Genomic DNA, 19,336 nt, shown 5'->3' on the forward strand with positions numbered 1-19,336 from the left:
TTGAAAGTTTATTGACTGTATTCTGTATACAATGACATTATGTATCTTGTTTTGTTAGTTTTATTCAAGGGCTTCAGACTACGAATTGCCTTGTTATGAAATGATGTGAATATAAGAGGAGTCTTGACTGTGGTCTCACATGTTTTGTCCTCACAGGAATAATTCTATTGACTCTAAGCAAAGCAGCATTGACTTTTACTCAGTTCAGACACAAACTTCAGATATTTACAGTATCCCAGTTTCTCACTGCACTGAATTCTGCGTGCTGTCTCACAGCACAGCTTCATCATTTTACTTTTTCTTATTGTATCACAGTTTCTTTATTTCTTTGTTTGTAACACTTGTTTAAAATAAAGGTCTTACAAGTATTTAAGTTTCTGAATTTGTATTTCTTTATACTATTTTGCCTGTGCTCATAAGGTTGTGATAACAGTCTCACTTTTCATCTATACTGTGCATATTTTTTTATTTGGACTGTTCTAATACTCAGAGACTTCAGCTGGGATTCCAGCCCTGTTCTGAGGTCACCAGGTTAACAAAAATGAAGATTGCTCCATGCATCTCCACAGCCCTTTCTGCACCTTTCCCCAAAGGCAGCTGTTTGACAGGAAAGTAAAACCAGTTTCATTTAGTCTGTAGATAACTTTGGCCTCATTTACAAACACTACCCCAGTATTGGTTAAAAATCAGCCGTGTCTATTATGTCCTTGTTACTGCACTAAACCTCTTTACTGATTTCTGTGCATCCTTTGCATCAAATCTTGTCTTATCATAGATTTTGCAGCTGCAAAGGCTAGATTGGATCTATCTTTAAGTTCATGATTTTTAGTTTTCCTTCAGATAGAAAAGTCTTTCTTTCCTTCCATTGATCTGTCTGGGTCAAGTAACTTACTTAAACCAACTGGTATGGATGGAATTAACGCTGAGCAAATTGAGCATTTACATTATTAGCTACTTGATTTCCTGCTGCAATCAGGTAATTAGATACCTAATTTATAGATTTTATATAACCAACTTAATTCTCTCAGCTGACCACGAATAAAAATTTCTGGATGGAAAAAATGAAAGTCATTAAAACAACAACAACAAACAGAATAAAACATAAAACCAATCCCCGCAGACAACTTCCTGGTAAACTGGGATGATTTCATTCCTTTATTCCTAAAGTAATAATAATAGAATCACTAAATGGCTTAGTTTTGAGGAGACTTTAAAGATCATCTAGCTCTAACCCCCCTGCCACAGGCAGGATTGCCAGCCATTAGATTAGGCTGCTCAGGGCACCATCCAACCTGGTCTTGAATGCATCCACGGATGAGGCACCCACAATCTCTCTGGAAAACCTGTTCCAATGTCTCATCACCCTCTGAGTAAAAAAATTCTTCCTAACATCTAACCTAAATATACCCTGTTGTAGTTTAAAACCATTCCCCCTTGTCCTGTCATTATCAGACCATGTAAATATTTAGTTCCCATCCTGCTTGTAAGCTCCCTTCAAGTACAGGAAGGCAGCATGAGATCTCCCCATATCCTTCTCTTCTCCAGGCTAAACAAGCCCAGCTCCCTCGCCTTTCTTCACAGGAGAGGTGCTCCAGCCTTCATCTTCTTTTTGGCCCTCCTTTGGACCCACTCCAACAGAGCTGCATCCCTCCTGTATTGGGGGCCCCAGGCCTGGACGCAGTGCTCCAGATGTGGACTTACAAGGGCGGACCAGAGGGGGACAATCACCTCCCTCTCCCTACTGGCCATAATAATTGACTGAAATTTATTTTCCATATATTCTCACTAGAATCAGAATCAGATGAAGAATAATGAGGTCTACTACCACTGTTCTTCAGACTGCTGTTTCAGGTGACTGAATATAGCATAATTTTCAGAGAAATGATCAGCTCCAACTCCTTAGTATGGGAGATTTTCTACCTTCTTCATCAAGCTTAATATTGCCCACAGTCCCAAAAGACACTTTAGAAAGGATTTAATTAGCAGTTTTTCTCGCAACACCAGCAGAGGAGTCAAAAGATGAAACTGCTGTATTTTCAGTGCCCAGCTTTTCCTCTGAAGATGGGCATTCTGAACAAGAGAAATCACAATGCATACATCGTAGTGGCCAATGCATGTTTTGAGAAATCAGAAGATTTTTACAATGTTTATCCTGCATTTATGTTAATGAGGGACAATTTCCAAAGCCCAAATACAGCCACAATACAGGAGTTTTCTCAAGCTATTCTGAGAAGTTAGTTTTGCTTGAAATGGGAGAGGGTAGGAATCACATATGGAGGGAGCTAGAGTTGCCAATCCTTACAATTAAGCAAATCCTTCTGTTTGCACTGCAGTAAATCTGGTAGTAAATAACTTTACAGATTCCTTTTCAATCTGAACACAGTCCTCTCCTTTTGCTTTGAATTCCCAGTAGCATTATTTCCACTCTTTTCAATGGTCTTTTAGTGCAATGAGTCACTTTGAACTATGACACATGTTTTAGTGCTACCACTAAAGTTTGTGCTTTGCCTTTCCTGTAGATTAATTAGGTACTTCAGCATTTAAGTACCTTCCACAAGCAGTAAAACCATATACTGTTATCTTAAAAGCTGATGATAACAACAGCAACAATAAAATGTGACTGGGAACCCTGATGCTGCTTGTTGTGGTTACAAAACACACAGGTCAGTTGGATGTTGACACAATAGGGATTTACTTCTGCACTCAAATCTGCTTAATTTTATCCTCTAATTATACCCGGCATGAGAAAGAAAGGTATTGATTATCTGGTTTTAAAGACAATCAATGCTCTAACAAGTACATGCCTCAAAAGCTTCATCAGAATTATCAAATAATTAAATATTTTCTGCAACCTTGAATGCTACTTGAAGTATCTTCCTTTACAGGTCAGTGGTCATGCACTTCTTTATGACCGAGTCCTTAGGAATTTTATATTTTACTTTACCTATGATTTACTCTTCCAGCAGTAACTCTGAAATGTGATTTAATGCTTGTTCTACTACCCTTCACTGAAGGCTGGGACATAGTTTGACTATTTCTCCCTCCTTATGAAGTGACACATACATTTAAAAAACTCATAGACCAAACAGATTTGTTGCCCAGTGTGGCTCCTCAAGAATTTAAGATATTGATAACAACGGGGTAACAGGCAAAAAGCAAACCAGCTATTGCCAGGGTCTGACGTAATTGTGAGAAGTCCTGTACAGTGGTGAAGGGATGAGGGGTGAATTTCTGTTGTGTGCATATATTGTCCTCCTGTGTGTGTCGTGATGATGTTCTTTAATTTTAATGTGGAGATTTTTTGTTGTTGATGTAAATGAAACTTGTAACGTGCTGAATGTATATTTTAATGACAATTTGGCTGAGTAATATCTATAACTAAACTACAAAAGAGGATATTGTCTATTGAATTTCAGCAGTTTAAAGGGCTCTAGCTCTTATTTATTCCTTTGAAAAATATACAGCCTTATTATTCTGAGTATATTTTGAGGAAAGAGGAAACTACCATTTAAATCTATGGATTTACACTAACGTAAAAATGGATGAAACAAGTCCCAGGATGATCGACTTCCCATTTACAAATTCTACCCACACTACAACCTCCATCAGAATATAAGTGGTTGGAAATGGAAATTTTGTCTTGTTACCCTTTACTATCCTCTACTGTTGACTCGTGAAGGTGTCAAGGGGAGTATTGTGCATACACATTTGTGCTGATGGGAACACATGGCTGCTTTTGAAAGGGGTGGCTGCTCAGGGTCTGCACATACTGATCAGATGGCTGACAACTGCTCCTGCTGCTTTTCCTTTTTATTCAGGGCTCCAGCACAAGAACTGGACTGTGAATACTGAGCTATTAGTGTTGCCTCACGAATGCTGAATGGATGGTATTGATTTTTTGAAAAGATGTTTGGAACAGTAATAAAAATAAAAAAATCAAGTAAAAAATGATGAGGCTTTACAGATAGCCAATAAAAGACTCCACAACAAGTTAGTAAACTCTTGGGCTATTCAACCTCGACAATGTCCTTTTCAATCTGAATCCAATCTTGCCTCCATGCTTTGAGCAGCTAGCTGCATTTGTTTTCACCCTCATGATGCAACACTGGCTCAATGAGCCGCCCTGAGCAACAGCTTGCACTTTCATACTGTCACAATCTACCCAGTCACCCTGCAGGAGTAGAGAAAGAAACGTGCAAGGGAAGACCTGGAGTAAATGATAAAAGTCCTGTTCATCAGAAGGAACTTCTAAAGTCAATGGGAGCGCACGGCATGTGGCAGCTGTGAAGTCAGACCCCTTACAGACTTCAGATGCTCTTCCCAAGCACACACACGCACTGTGCTTTCCTAGACTTTCTGATTTGCAGTGTTTGATTTACTCCATGAACAGGTGAAAATAACCCACTCATTTTTATTACAAATTTTATTATCCAACTAATATGTATTTTTAAAAATACAATTGCAAAGCAGTTGTTGAGCACAGTGGTTTAAAAATGTAATTTAACTTCTACTGTGAGGTGATAATCCTTAATGATAGCCAAACCTGACACATAACCATTCAGTACCTTTCAAAATAAAAAATGAATTATCCAGAATTAAATACTTGAAAGATTTTTGTGATGGAAGTCCCTGAAGAAAACTGACCTTCAGCATCTGAATATTTCATTATTTCTGACACAAGGGACTTAAAAATCACTTCAATTTAAAAGCAGATTAATTAGTCTAATTTTAGCTCATTACACTAACGTAAAATCAGAGCAAGGCAGTTATAAATTAGGCCAAGTATTTCTAGAACTACTCGCTAAGACAAAAAAAAAAAATAAAGTGGGCAATATGGTCTTTGTTTACTGACAGATGCTAATACCACATGAGATAACATCTTTTCCTAAAGGAGTTCTACCGCATTCACTGGGAATGAGTGGAGAGTAAGTTATACTACTGTAAAAAATATAGCACTAAGTTACCAATATCTGGCTGCGTGTTTGTACGATGCCCTCTGTGATAAGCTTCCTATATGGATATTACAAAAACATACATAAGAAACAAAAAATGCTCATGAGTTTTGAAATATAACTGAAATATTGAGATAATACCAATTTAATAAAATGATCAGTGGGAACCTCAGTAACCCATTTTGTTTCAACTACTGCTAGCTGTTTTAGTCTCCCAGTTGAATACAAATCAGTGGCAGAAATCTATTCAAATAATCTCCGAAGAAAAGACTTTTTCACTGGTGTGGTTAACTTCATGGTTTTCTTTTTGTGCAGTCGTTTCATGGGTTGCTTTTTCAGACGCACCACCTTTTTGGGAGTTTGCAGCCCTTTATTAAGGTCAACATGCTCATTGCAGAAGTACTTGACATTTGCTTCAGAGAGCCGAAGGAGCATGCTCTCTGACAGATCCATACACTGTGCGTGAACCCAATGGCCAGACCCACTGGAACACAAAATCATTGCAGGCTTGTTGAGTTCTGTTGAATAGAAAGGCACCCAGGTGTTAATGTCAATATTGCAGCTGGCACAGCAGATGATCCAGTACCCTGTTTCTGATTCATCTTCTTCATCGTCTTCATTGTAAGTATCAATGTCATCAACATCAAAGCTACTGGCTTCAGCACTAAAAGAAAACTCTTCGGAATCTTCAAATGGAGTGGAGTCTCCTTGGTCTTCGGTAGATGCCTGACTGCATGCTTGTGATGTCAATTCTTCTTCTTCATCCTCTTCTGCTCTGTTGCATCTCAAAATGTAGAAGTAGTTTGCATCTGAGATTAACTGTTTGTTGGCCCCAGGAATACCCAACAATATGGACCCTTTGCCCATATCACAGCCAAACCACGTCCTACAGTGTTTAATATCGGGTGTCCAATCTGGGCTTGCCCTTTCAACAATCTCTATTTTATTATTTTCCAAAACTATGGTGTTACAGATCATCCGTTTCTGGTTGTCAGACTGGTAGCCCCCAACAAGGACAAATTCAGTATCACCAGTCTGAGTCACAATACCACTCGACACAGATATTCCCCCTGGCAAGACAGAGCAGGTCACAGCTGGGCTGCCCAGAGGGAGATCGACTTTTAGCTTGTAAAGGCTGGGAGGCCGGGTGTTATTTTGAAGTGAATGGCCTCCCAAAATGTAGATTGTATCATTCCTGGCAATTGAAACATGAAAGGAAAGTCCATCTTGAAGCTCTGGAAGTATGTATGACGTACAGCATCCAAACTCAAAATCAACAAGAAACACAAATGGCAAACAGTCAACTACACTATTCCATTTTTCAGTAATTCTCTGTGCAAGAGGAATATATGATCTACCTCCAAATATAACAATCATGCTTTTTCCCCGGCTATGAACTACATTAATTGTATGCCCGTATCTAGCTTCAGGGACATCTCCATCTAGATCTTTCTCAGTGCATTGAAAGGTGGTTTTCTTGGTAGTTTTGTTTACCACCTTCATAATGTAAACCTTATCAGAAAGATCATTGTTAGGTGTTTTCCCACCATGAATAATGTACTGGTGCTTATCAGACTCCCCATCGCTTCTAAGCGTGCAAATAGCTGGGTAGCGGAGCGGGGGAAGGTAACAAGAATCCCTAGAGAAGGCAGCAGGTTTCATTTTGAGCTCATTCTGCTTTATATCAAGGAAGAAAACACCCGTGGGACAGGATCTCTTCGGCCATCCTTTCTGCCCAAAAAAGAAGACGTGTCCATCAAAATTCAGCAGGGAAGAACCTGGCTGAAGCAAGGATGAACTGCTGACAGCCGATACCATCTGCAGTGACATCGCATCTGCTGGCTGGGTCATCCTGCAGTATCTGAGGCAAACAACACAAAAGAAAGATGTTTTGAACACTCGGAGAGTATCTGCTTGAACAAGTGGCATTAAAGTTGCACGTCAGCTCTCTCATCATTTAAACTGCATGCCAGTTATGCGGAATTTTGAAAAAATAATGAAAGAAAGGTAATATTTACAAGCATAACGCTTGCTTTCGTGGCTGCTGACCAGCCTTACTGCTTCCACTCGAGCAGAGCAGTAAAGGCCGCGCTGCGGGCGCGGGGCTCCCATGGAAACGCCGGCCCCGGGGCTTGCTGGGGCCGGTAGTTTTCCTTCGGCGGCTCTACCAGCCTCGTCTCCGAGGCCGCGCTGGGTCTGGCGGGCCGCGGGCGGTGAGTGGGCCGCAAGGGCCGGGGCCTTTCCGCATCGCTGCCGTCAGCGGGCGGGCCCGCCGCCGACTGCTGGCAGAAGGCGGGTGCTTGTGCGGGACGTGCGGCGCTGGGGCGGTGGGGGGGAGGCCCGTAACACGCGGGTTCCGCTGTGCTCGCCTGGGCTCCCCGGTCAGTGGGACCGGCCTCCTTACTATGAACAGCATGCGTGACTGCAAGGCAGACGTCAAGATTAGCGGAAGACGTGTCGGAGCAGTCGCGGCCAGCCGTGTTTCTAACCGTGTTAGTGCCGCACGCTGCTGGCTCTATTTAGGATCGATGGGCTGACTGCCCCATGCTTTTGTCTTGCCGTCACGTTCATCTTGGGGATTGCAGCTTGGATTTGTCATGTTGTATGCTTTCATGAGTAGGTTCCAAGCTGTTTTTTTTTTTTTTAAACATGTTTGTCCGAAAATCTACAGTAGTTAATGCAGTCAGCCTGCGCAGTAACACTGCTCGGGAGAGCAAAGATGCCAGGGAGGAAACCACTGACCAGTCTGTAGTGACAGCAGAGCTCTGTGCCTTTCAGTCACTGCCCAGTGCTTGGATGCAGCCTTTGCCAAACCTGCGTAATTTAAAGCTGTGAGCTAGCTTCAAAGTGCAGAATTTGAAGAAGAAGCCCTGCCCAAAGACTCTCCGCATTTTGAAATACAGTTTCTCTTTTTGAATTCTTTAGGATTTATGTTTTTGTTGTGCCTGGTTTTTATTTTGCTGTAATAGCAAAAGCAAGAAACAGAGGATTCCTTCTTTAAGGAAGGATGAGTATCGTCTAGCGGTGTGCCATCAAAATCTGGGCATTCCAGCAAGATTCATGGTGGGGCTGATCTGTGGGACTGATGACACTAGCTACTTCAAATTTGCTTGAAGAGAAATTTGCCAAATTGTTTACATTCAGATGAGATGCCAAACAGAAATCTTTGCTGCTTGTTTCTTACAGCTATTAAAAAATGTTCTTTTTAGAGGAGTAAATTTGGGTTTACTGGGCTGTATTTCCTGTCTTTCCTATTGTGTGGTTACATAGCTTCTTTGTTTTTATGGTCTTTAGTAAAGTAAATGAACTTCCATACTGAGGATGCCATGAGCACACAATAAGTTAGGATTATGGTATTTTCTTACTGGTTTGTTTTTGAAATCAAATGAGTATTAAAAATGGCAGATATTTTAATCAACATGTTGACAGTGTCGAGTTCTTAAGTGTATACTATCCAGAGAAACTGTTGGAGATAGAGTGGAGAAAAGACCAATTAAGATAATTAAGATAAAAATGAGATCGATAGATATACAGAATGTACTGGTTAAATAAAACACACTTAAAAGCATTTCCTTCTTGTCACTGCTTAATATTCCTTGGGCTTTAAATAAGTAATCGGTTCAGTAAGTGAAGGAGAGAATCTTTATCCTGGATTCTGTGACAGCAGTAGTTCCTTAGGCCCTTGCTGGGATTGTTTCGTCTTTCTGGGTTGTTCCATGTTACTTAAAGTGTGTTCACGTTGTGTGGCTGATCTTGGGCTGTGCTGATTTCCATTTCCAAGCTATTACTAACATGACATAAAAAAACCTCCAAAACAACACCCATATTCATGTTAATTTCACAGTAATTGGAATGTTGCCAAATAGTGAATGATTAGATCTTAGGAACTGCAGCAAACCAAAAGCACCTTTCAGTTATAAAATAGGTATTTGAACAGCACTGATTAGACATGGAGAGAAAACAGATTGCATGATAGCGTGAAGTCTTAGTTGGTAAATGCTGCTTGCTGACCATCAGATTCTGTCATTAGTTTGTAATTATTTGTAACTTGGCAGGAACACAGTTATCTACAGTACATTTAAATTTGTTTTGCAATATTATATACTTTTTCTTTTCCTCTGACTGATCTGCAGGGTCTCCTTTTGCAAAGCAGCAAGCAAGCGCTCTTTCCAAATTCTTCAGAATTGAGATAATATCCAGACACCTGCAGAGCTTTGAAGTACTCCATAAAGAGGATTAAGAAAGCAATTGTTTTGAGAAATAGTATTTAAAAAATTTCATACGTGCATCAACCAATCTTGCTCTGGGTAAAACAACAAGTCAGACGTACCTGGCTGATGGAGTGCTTTTGTGTCTTCCAAAATCTTTCTCTGTAATTGAGATTCAAATGTGAGCACTTTGAGGAATCTTCTCTGACAGCACAGGGGCTTGTGGCGTGGAGGGGAATCTATCTGCTCAATTTGCAGATGTGTTCCTGAGAACTCAGTCTACTGTGGCTAACTGGCTGTGACCGTTTTTTTTTCTTTCTTTTTTTTTTCTCTTTCCTTTCCTCTCTTGTCTTCAGATGGCACAACAAGAAACCCACCAGCCTTTGGGAGCTTTGCAGCTGAGCTAGTCGAACAATTGTTGAAGCTCGGAGCATGCACTTCTTTGTAGCTTAATTCTTCACTCTGCTTAATCCATCAAGCTTGTGATCATTTTTGGAATTTTTTTAGTGCCAGTGTACTGTAAAATACAAGCTGAAGTAATTTTTTTGTGTGTGTTCAAAGGTATACTAATTTCTATGTGTAATAAAAGAATGAGTGAGGACTGAATTTCCAGTCCAAAGTCCATTGAAGTCAGTGACCCTCTGATTAGATCTTAAAGAATGAAAACTTTTCTCCCTTCTGTGCATTTTTCATCAGATTCACAGAGCTTTTTTTCAAGTTAGACTCTGCAAAGTGCTATGGGAACATATCCTTTCAGCAGGCAGCAGTACTGGGGCACAGAGGATAAACCACTTGTATAACATAGCACAGCAAGTAAACTGAAGAACCAAGAAAATAATTCACTCTTCATAGCCCTTTGCTTCTGTTTCCTTGAACCTCACTCACTCCTGAGTTACAACATCTGCCACGCAGTATTTTAGAAATGCTCCATCTCCCATTTGAAACTGCAGGGAGAACAGAAATAAGAACAGCTTGTAGTGGAATTTGGTTTGTACAGGAAAGCAAACACACCCAGTGTTTGCAAAAAATCACCTTGAGACATTGAAAAACTGTAATGGAGCTAGGATGTGGTAGAGTTTCTCATTTGAAATATAGCAGTTGTAAGGCACTGTGCCCTGTATTGTCCACATGGGTCTATTAGTTCTCTAGCAAAACAAAGTATAAAGGAAAACGTACTGCAAAGTTCAAGGCCAGAGTACTTAGCTTCGCCATAACTTAAGGATATTCAGATCAGATGTGTTGGTATTTTCAGTAGTGCTTAGATGATGTTTGACAGATTTGTATCGAGCGCTTCACCATAGTCAAACTCTTGTTTGGATCTGAGATCAAAAGATCTACTGGCAAAAGAGATACAAATATTTAAGATAAAATCCAACCTCCACTTGTCTTGTTTAATATTTTATATTCATTTCATTCTCCTTTTGCTACTTGATGTGTCTTATCTCTAGAAATTCTTTTTCTAATTAGTGTGGATGAGAAAACAGAGAAATTAAAGTTTGTTGGCAACATCATGTTGGTTTTGGATGAGGATGTGTTCTGTCCGAAATGGTCTTCTGTAACTGTCAGTGACAAACTGCTTTGGAAGAGCTACAAGCAGCCAGTAGCTTTGGAATAACATATCTACAAAGAAAAATCATGTTCAGAACTGTGCAGTTCACAGCAGGAATATCTAGGGTTTGCAACTTGAAATTATTTGGCAGAGAACCAAGGTGAAAATGAATCAATAGACTTATTTGCAATTTTCTATTTTAACAACGTTGACATACCATGTTTTCAGCAGATTGCTCATTGTCATGGAGATGCTTTGTTGCATTTCATTTTCTCCTACTACACTTAATTAGGTAATATATGATTTACATTTTCATTCCAAGTGTAGTAGGCGACTGCAACACCCAAGTCATTCCAAGTTGTACTGAGATATTTCCACACCTGTCATTATATTGTCTGCCACTAAACCTTCATCCTTCAGGAGTGGAGATGGCTCTCCGTGGGTTACAGCAACACACTTCAGGGAGGCAATACAGGGGATGCCATCCTACTTGTTTGTGGAAGTTGCCATCCAGGATGCAAATATGTGGCTAGATATTTAGCCAAAACCCAGGGCTCAAACTTGTAGAGGAAGGAAGGCACGGAGAGTCCAGTGTCCTAAAGTCTTCAGTGTTCTGTCTCATCCAAAACCATCAGTAAACAGTGTTTAACATATGAGTTACAGAGCTTTATCTGTAGGGTTGGTTTAAAACAGCTGATTACATCGAGCCCTGCTTTGATGGTAACATACTGGAAGATCACACTGCAGGGGGGCGGTGGCTACTGTGCTTCAGAAGTGTTTGGGCACAGGAGATGTTACCCTCTGTCAAAGGTCTCTAGGTGGTCTTTAAAGTGCATGTCACTTGTGAAGCAATTGGGAATTCATAAAAACAATAATAATAATAATCAAACAACCAAAAAAAACCCCAACACAACAACAACAACAGAAACCTAAATCCTCTGATCGTGTATGGGACTAACAGAATAGCACTGAAACCGAGCAGGATCAATGTGTTTACTTGCAATTAAAGCTCTTACACATCCTGTAAAACCCTCTGCAAGCTGTGTGTTTTTGACCATCAGGAAGGTCGACTCTGAGGCTTGGTAATGCACTTACATAAGCAGATGCAGCTCCCATTCAAGCAAATTGCTGATGCATTATGTGTGCACCCTTAAGACCTTCTCCTGCTGAAGGCAGTGGCAACCATCCAGCTGATTTAAATAGGATTAGCTGCTGCACATCGCCCTGAATTGAGAGGTGCTGCAAGAAGCATCATTTGAAAGTTTTTGTGCTTTATAATTGAAACTTTTGTTTCTAGCTCATTCCTGTGGCTGTTGTGCCCTGCAGCTGGTGGTGGCCAGGGGTTTCTGCTGTCAGGGTGGATGGGTGGGGGGAAGAGAAGTAGGGCAGGACTGTGGGCAAGAGGTTTTCTTCTGCAACCGTAGCTCTGCAGCTGTTTAGCCAGCAAGGAAACAGCTGACTGCCTTCTGGAGAGTAGGTAACCTTCTGTTCTGCACCACTACAAATGTTTTATGCCTTCCTCAGTGCAGTCAAGAGCCTGCAGGATCACTCCTTTCCCTTGGCCCGCTTTTGAAGTGTCATCCTGGGATGCTTGTATTGTGTCCATATGCAACCAAAAACATTCGAGGACACTGTGACATTGCAGCTTTCCATGCCTCCTTGCTGAAGTAGCCTGGCCACAAGAGTCCCTAAAATTGAGGTCTTTCTAGTGCAGCTCAGTATACGAAACCTTTGAGAACAAGAGCTGCTAGAGAAATGTTTGCTGCTTTGTCCTGTATTGTGGTTTGTAAAAGAGTAAGATTGCATTTATGAGGTGTTAGTTAGATCTTAAGTATTAGAGGCTCCTTTGGAAAAGGTTAGTTGTGACAAATTGGGTCCTGCACTGGCTGTACATGACTAAAAGATCAGGCATAGTCCAATGGTAACAGCATGTAAGATGTGAAAATTATAAATTTGTATCTGATCTGATTTGCACATAGTTCATAAAATCTTGAGCACAGGTGTATTTAGTGATAATTTCTGTGAGCCTACAATTTATCACAGTATTTCTGAATATCCTTATTTTAATTGAGAATGCAAGTTCATAGTGTGGCAGCCTGATTACCACCAGAAGTTTTGGAGTACTCAAAAATGCAGGAAAACCATATTTCACTGCACTTTAGAAATTGTTTAATGGAACTAATAACTGCGTAATTGAAATCATGCTAATATTCACTTGATCTGCTCTGTGATTCAGTGCAGAGATTTCTGGTTTGGCTTAAACTGCTGTGAATAAGGCAGCATTTTGAGAAATAAAATTGATTTTGCACAATCTGCTGATGATCAGCAAGGCTAAATGAATGATCGCCTCAAGAAACCTCATTATAGTAATTTGGATGAATGAGCAGGATTGAGATGCGAAAAGAAGAAATAATAGTTGCTGCTTAAATGAATCTCTTACTAATATTTGAGTCCAAATTTAACTATTCAAAGCCAGCACAGGGAGAGAATCAGATGTCTTTGCCTTACTTTCTTTGACTCTTGAGTTAGTTTGATGCCCTTTTGGAAAAAAAAGGACAGTTTTGGTTTCAGTAGTAGTTACTCTCCATCTGAACAATGTGGACATTTCATTCTTAGAGGTGAGAGTGTATCCAATCCTTAACTGGTGGGTTTATTCCAATCCATTACCGTAAGTTAAGATGGCCTATGTTATTTTTTCTTCCTCTTGAGAGTCTTTTGGTCAGCCTGGTTTCAATTGTTTACACTGCAAAACATCTCTGCAGCTGAGACATTGTGGAGTTTGTTTAAGAAAGGCCCAGTAATAAAGTAAGTGGGAAACAGCAGAAAACCTAAGTGAAATAAAAATGAAAAATACAAAAAACTCTGATAGGTTGAGCTCAGTTTCTGAACACCTTGTAATGGTATCATCCATCCTAACCACATGTTCAGTTTCAGGAATGTGTACTGCGAATGCTGACATCTGTGCTTTTATTTAGGCTGGTAGAATCAGACTGTGCAGTTCTTCAAAGTAATTGGAAATAAGTGGAACATGTAGGAATGGCTCCTCTCTATTGGTTGGGTGAAGAAGGGTTCTTCTGAAAGAACCTAAGCTTGCATTTGAACCTAACAGGTTCTTCGTACCGGTGGTGTCCTGATTCTGTAGACTTAATTTGCAGCTCTGTAGCTGTGCAAGGAAAGATTGAATATGTGTTGTATTATTACTTCTGTATTCCATTTTTTTATTCATTTCTTGCTTTAGATTTTTTTGAACAGAACTGTGATGTTCTCATAAAAAGCAGTGGAGATAAAATAAACAGATAGGGTTTTCTCCCCTCTTTTCCAATATAGGATTTGTTAAAATATGAATAATTCAGAGAACTCAGGTTACCTAATATATTCTTTGTGTTTTTCAGAAGAAGAAAAAAAGAAATGTCACCTGTGAATTCTAAGTTATTTCCCTAACAATGGTGAATGGCATTGACAAAGTTGGTAACAGCTCTCAATATATGAGTGTCAGCCAACAATAACTATCTTGGCTGTAGCAGAACTACTCTGGATATGCATATTGGACAAAAAATTGGTCTGTATTTCAGTAAAGAATGCTGCCCATCTTCTCCTATGCTTGAACTATCCAGGACATTTTCTCCACTGTTTTTAAAAGATTACTCTTTTGGTGAAGCTTTTCCCAATACATACATATTGAAGTACATGCTAGATGAAAATGCATAGGATCAGTGTAATGTATGTTTAAAACCTTTAGGGATAACTTCCTTTTTAGACTATATCAGGAGGATTCAGGTATAAAATATTGGATTATATTCTAACAATATCCAACGATGGCTTTTTTATGATGTTAACTTTCTGGTTTTCACTATTGCAATATGGCTGAAATTTTGTCAAGTTGAATTCAGCATTGCACCCTAGCTAATAATAACGACCAAAAGCTGGTATTCCTCCAGGGTCTTGTTGTACTATTGCTCCTCCACAGCTTGACCAGTACAGGATGTTAAAACTTGAAGTGGTTTCCCGAGTTCTAATGAAGTAAGAACTGAGCTATAGCAAAATGCAGATGCCTGCTCTGGGTACTTATTCTCAAGCTGATGACCGGGTGTCTGGGTGGCTGCAGAACACAGCATTCACTGAGACAGCTTCTGTTTAGCTTGGTTAATTATACAAATGTCATCCCCCAAATGGCTTATCAATTTTCTATCTTATTAGAGCATTTTAGAGTAAAGGAATCTTTGATGCCAGCCCTCCTCTGATTTGTTAATAAGTCAGTCAAACTCTCTGTGACTCAGTTTTGCTAATCTATGATTGGGTATAATATGTGCTTGTTCTGCTTCATGAGACTATTGTGGAGTTTATTTCATTAGTATTTATAAGGACTTTGAGATCACCAATGCCAGAGAAATACAAAAATTTGTTATTACCATATTAAATATATGTATGTATATTTTTTCCTTTGACACTGACTTTCCAAATCACTGCAGTGTTTCATATAATGAAATTTTCCTCAAATAATGACTGTAATAACTGAACAATAATGAGGAATGGCATTGCTTCCCTCTGAAACCACCATAATTTGCATAAACCATTCTGAGAGTCTGGTAAATGATATTCTTCTTGGTCAGTCCACAGAGATTAATATGTGTTTGACTTTGCGAAACATTAGTGAACTCCAGCTTCAGCTTGTGTAGGTATGCAGGTGTTTTCACATCCTTGGAACATTTTCCTTCTTTACAAGCTGACAATCCAGCAAAATTAGAGTTTGACATTAGACATGATGCTGTATTTTCATTCCAAGCTTGTAAGAATTCTTGCTTACTCTTATTAATTATAAAATCAGGTTGGCAGTCCTTCCTTGGTGTGTTTGAAGTTGGGTTTGAAGTTTTGCAGAAGAACTGAGGTTTCATTCCCAAAAGATGGTTTCTAATGCTGCAGTAAATTGAGGGAAGATGCATGGGAATGTGTGAAAATCAAGCAGTAGGTGAATAATGCATTCCTGTGTCCTTATTACATTTATGTCTGTAAACTGGTTGTTTTATAGTATAGTTGCTACTGTGGGAGAGAGTGGCAGCTCTGTATGTCTGTGCCCCCACCTGTGTCATCCTACTGCTAGTACTCCAGTCCCACATGTACAAAAAATCAGTAATATTATTAACTATTTAATATTACACAGCTGTTAAAATGTATTTACACAAGAAAATAATGTGTAGTGTTTCTGCAGCTCTCAGCATTTGTTCCCTTGTCAAGACAGGGTCCTTGATTTCCTATATGGCTGCCCAGTTCTACCATACTCTCCCTGTCCTGTGTGCTGCCTCAGTGTGCACATGCACAGTGTGATTTCACGTGCCCTACACAATCTGGGTTTTGTGGCTTTGATGGTATAGTGAGCTGTGCACCTGCAAAATGATGGATTTGGTCCAAGTTTTCAGTGTACAGGTGTCCTACTTGCAAGATCCAGCAAGCTAGTGAGTGGTGTCACTGTTTCTGCAAAGAAGGCGGGGGTCTGACAGATCTGAAGACTAAAAACTCAAAGTGAGGGGAAGGAACCCCACTGAGAGAATCTGGCTCTTATGTGGCCCATTTTACCCGAGAGCATAAATTTCAGGCATACATCTTCACACTTTCTCTCTTTGTACTTTAAGTTACTACATGCCCTTGAGTTCAGGGAAATGTGGTACATAGTCCCACTGAAGAGACTTGGACTTCACAAGGAGTGAAGAAAAAAATGACATTCTGGGGGTTATAAATGTGGGTTAGGGACTCTTCAGTTCATATCTTTGCTGTCTACAGATACACATGGTTCTTTTTTTTATTGCAGGAGAAGCCTACTAACCCAGACATACCTATTTGACTGGCAAGGTGTGGATTATGGAAGAACAACTGATAAACAACTGCATCCTTGATCAATTTATTAATAGCCATGAGCAGTCATACGAAGAGTTTCTAAGCACATTCACTTACCTTTTGAAAGGTATGTACAACCCAAATCTCCCACTAGAAATTGCAGCCTGAAAGGATGGTAAGAAGCGCAGCAGTAGTATTTAGAGTTTAGCTTCTGATGCTTTTATTTCTCCTAACAGCAGTAAAATCCCTAATGACAGCTTTCCTTAGTCTGGTTCACACACTTACAGGTGGTTTGCTTTCTTTAGGAATATTGTGGGAGGCAATATAGGAAGGCTAGGCTTTCCTTACGTAAGTCCCATGTCATTTTGCTAGGGAACTATCATAAAAGAAGCAGCTACGGAAAATTCTTTGTAGTACACAGTGGCCTAAGATGTGTGCAGCTTGGATAGTTTCATTGTTTTAATAGTGCTGGCTTTCTGTGCTATATTATGATAAGCATAAAACTGGCTCTACAAATAACTTGGATGAAGGGATATCATATTAGGATAATTAGGTTGAAAAGGTCTTCTGCTTCACAGATAAAATAAAAGGGTGGAGCTTAATTTTGATCTGAGCATTACAGGAAGTTTAAATTTGTATCCCAATTCTGCAGCTCAGGTTCACTTATTCTGGTTGTTCTTTCAGGTGCAGTAAAAATAACTGAGAGTTACATATTACTCAGTTACAATTCTTTTTACTACAACTTTGCACTAATAATATCCTCATCTTATTGCGGAAGTACTGTGTTTTCCAATTACACTGTGTGGCATGCTCCACTGACTGGCATTCAGAAGTCTGGCCTGTACTTGTCCTTCAGGCAGAACTAAGCGTCAGTCAGAGGCACTGAGCAGAAAACCAGAGGGGGAGTCAAAACTGCCTCAGAAATAATCTTGTGGCAGCCTTCTGTCTCTCGTTCCAATGAAAAATAGAAGAGAAAGGAGGCACTGGGAGGTGAGATAAGAGGATTGAAAATTAGCTTCTGGTCTTTATGTATGATTGATGCACTGGGGATAGGTCCTGTCTTAGAAGCATGCTACATATCATGATGCTACTTGCAAAAAGCTTCAGCGTGTATTTCAGTCACTTTCATTGTCACTACAGCATCTGCCACTAAAACTTAGTATATCAAAGGTAGAGTTTTAACTGAGTCAAATGCTTAGAAATGTAGCTTCCTATGCTGGTGTAAACAAAATAACTCAGGTTGTTTTTTTCCTGTCTTCATTTTCCTTTAGAAATACCCAAAGGTGTTGGTTTGCATTATAAAACTAATGACCTGTAGAAATTCTACTTTAAGCACAAGGTATTTTAGCATCAGAACAGTGCAAAAACACTGTGCAAAATATCACATTCTTAGTTTTTCAATTTTGCACTTGAAAAATAAGTCATTTGGCTTTTAAAAAATAATTCAAAAAAGCAACTGTAATAGCTTAATAAGACTATCTGTTGATAGGCTCCAGAAATGTTCACTTTCATGTCATAAGTTCAGATATTCACTGTGGAGGTACATTTGTGGTCACTGTCTAATAAGATCTGTCCATTTACAGATTATCTTTCTGAATTTGGCCTGATAGTAGTGTAGATCCACACTGCATCTTCATACAGTGAGCATTAGTGTTAGAATTTGCAGTCCTGTCTCATTAGATATAGAGATATGTCTGTGTACACAAATAACCAAAGCTATTCAGTTATGTTTGTAAATTAGGTTGTAGCATTGCAAACAGAAGAAACAAATAGAACTGATTGGATTCCACTGATTTCAGAGTACCGTATTTGTATAAGGTGACTTTCACTTGTACATAAATTTGTACTAGCTCCCTAGTTGGGTTGCAGGGATGTTTTCACCAGAAGTTGCTGTGTTACTCTTGCAAGCATCTCATAAGAAGCTGGTTCCCTAACTAATATGTAATTTTTCTTCATTAATTAAATTTACACACAATAAAACTGAAAAAAATATATGTATATTACCATGAATACAAAATCCAAGCATCACTGACTGCTCTGAGCTATCTAGACAGACCCCTTTGAGACTGTAAAATGTTAGGCTAGACTAAGCCCTTGTGGACACATTAGGGTCTTCTTCTGACAGAATAGTTCAATTCTTGTAAACATGGGAAACCAAATATTAATGAATTCTTGCAAGCCTGCCTTTCGCTGGATTTTTAAGGGTTGCTAATAGCCTATTAAAGGCAATCTTATGTTTAGAATGTTGCTTTTTATATCTGAATGTGATATTACCTTTTGCTTCTCTGTACAACATGAAATGAGATCAAATTCTTCATTGTGATATTTGAGAAAATACTCCTTTTAGCTTGAATAGAACAAGATTTGGAGTCAAAATAAATCCTTCTAAATCCTATGTAACTTATTTAGTGAGATATATGTGATTTAAACTTCATGGGACCATAAAATTGTATCTTTGATATAGGAATTTAGTCTTCCTCATTTTGGCACTGTTAAAAATGCAGTGACTCAAAGTCTATTTGTTTTAAAGTGTGCTTGCTGATGTGGCAGAATTTTATAGACTAATAGACAGTAAATTATACTGTAAGGCTTTTCCTTCACTTCTACCAGATCTAATAATGATAGAACATGGATTAACTTACTCGAATGATGTGTAAGAACCTTCAGCTGAGCATTTTAAAGATGTATTTTCCAACAGAACTTGATCGATTGTAAGTGCATAATATCTATAAAAGTATGGCAGCACTCTCTACATGACTGGAAAGAATTTTAATAATTTTTATTGGCCATGTAGCAGA

The 19,336-nt window shown here is 39.3% G+C and overlaps 2 protein-coding genes across 8 annotated transcripts in view; one reads left to right on the top strand and one right to left on the bottom strand.

Annotated features, from left to right (window-relative positions):
• Positions 1 to 4,437: 4,437 nt before the first annotated feature.
• RAG2 (recombination activating 2) overlaps positions 4,438 to 19,336 on the bottom strand; it is a 44,579-nt gene continuing 29,680 nt past the window's right edge. Inside the window, exons 2-4 of one of the 4 annotated variants that reach the window (XM_052694612.1) lie at positions 16,656 to 16,702; positions 9,283 to 10,104; positions 4,438 to 6,813 (exon numbers count right to left, since the gene is read on the bottom strand). In XM_052694612.1, the coding sequence (XP_052550572.1) occupies positions 5,196 to 6,803 (1,608 nt within the window). In that variant the 5' untranslated portion in view covers positions 6,804 to 6,813; positions 9,283 to 10,104; positions 16,656 to 16,702 and the 3' untranslated portion in view covers positions 4,438 to 5,195. The remainder of the gene's footprint in view (positions 6,814 to 9,282; positions 10,105 to 16,655; positions 16,703 to 19,336) is intronic. The other 3 variants (XM_052694614.1, XM_052694613.1, XM_052694611.1) reach the window with 3 other exon arrangements.
• Positions 7,059 to 19,336, top strand: part of IFTAP (intraflagellar transport associated protein) — a 41,353-nt gene continuing 29,075 nt past the window's right edge. For all 4 annotated transcript variants that reach the window (XM_052694615.1, XM_052694616.1, XM_052694619.1 and 1 more), the window contains exons 1-2: positions 7,059 to 7,165; positions 16,513 to 16,665. In XM_052694615.1, the coding sequence (XP_052550575.1) occupies positions 16,563 to 16,665 (103 nt within the window). In that variant the 5' untranslated portion in view covers positions 7,059 to 7,165; positions 16,513 to 16,562. The remainder of the gene's footprint in view (positions 7,166 to 16,512; positions 16,666 to 19,336) is intronic.

This window comes from Tympanuchus pallidicinctus, unplaced genomic scaffold, assembly GCF_026119805.1.
Source record: "Tympanuchus pallidicinctus isolate F22 unplaced genomic scaffold, pur_lepc_1.0 scaffold3, whole genome shotgun sequence".
In the NCBI taxonomy this organism is placed as follows: Eukaryota; Metazoa; Chordata; class Aves; order Galliformes; family Phasianidae; genus Tympanuchus; species Tympanuchus pallidicinctus.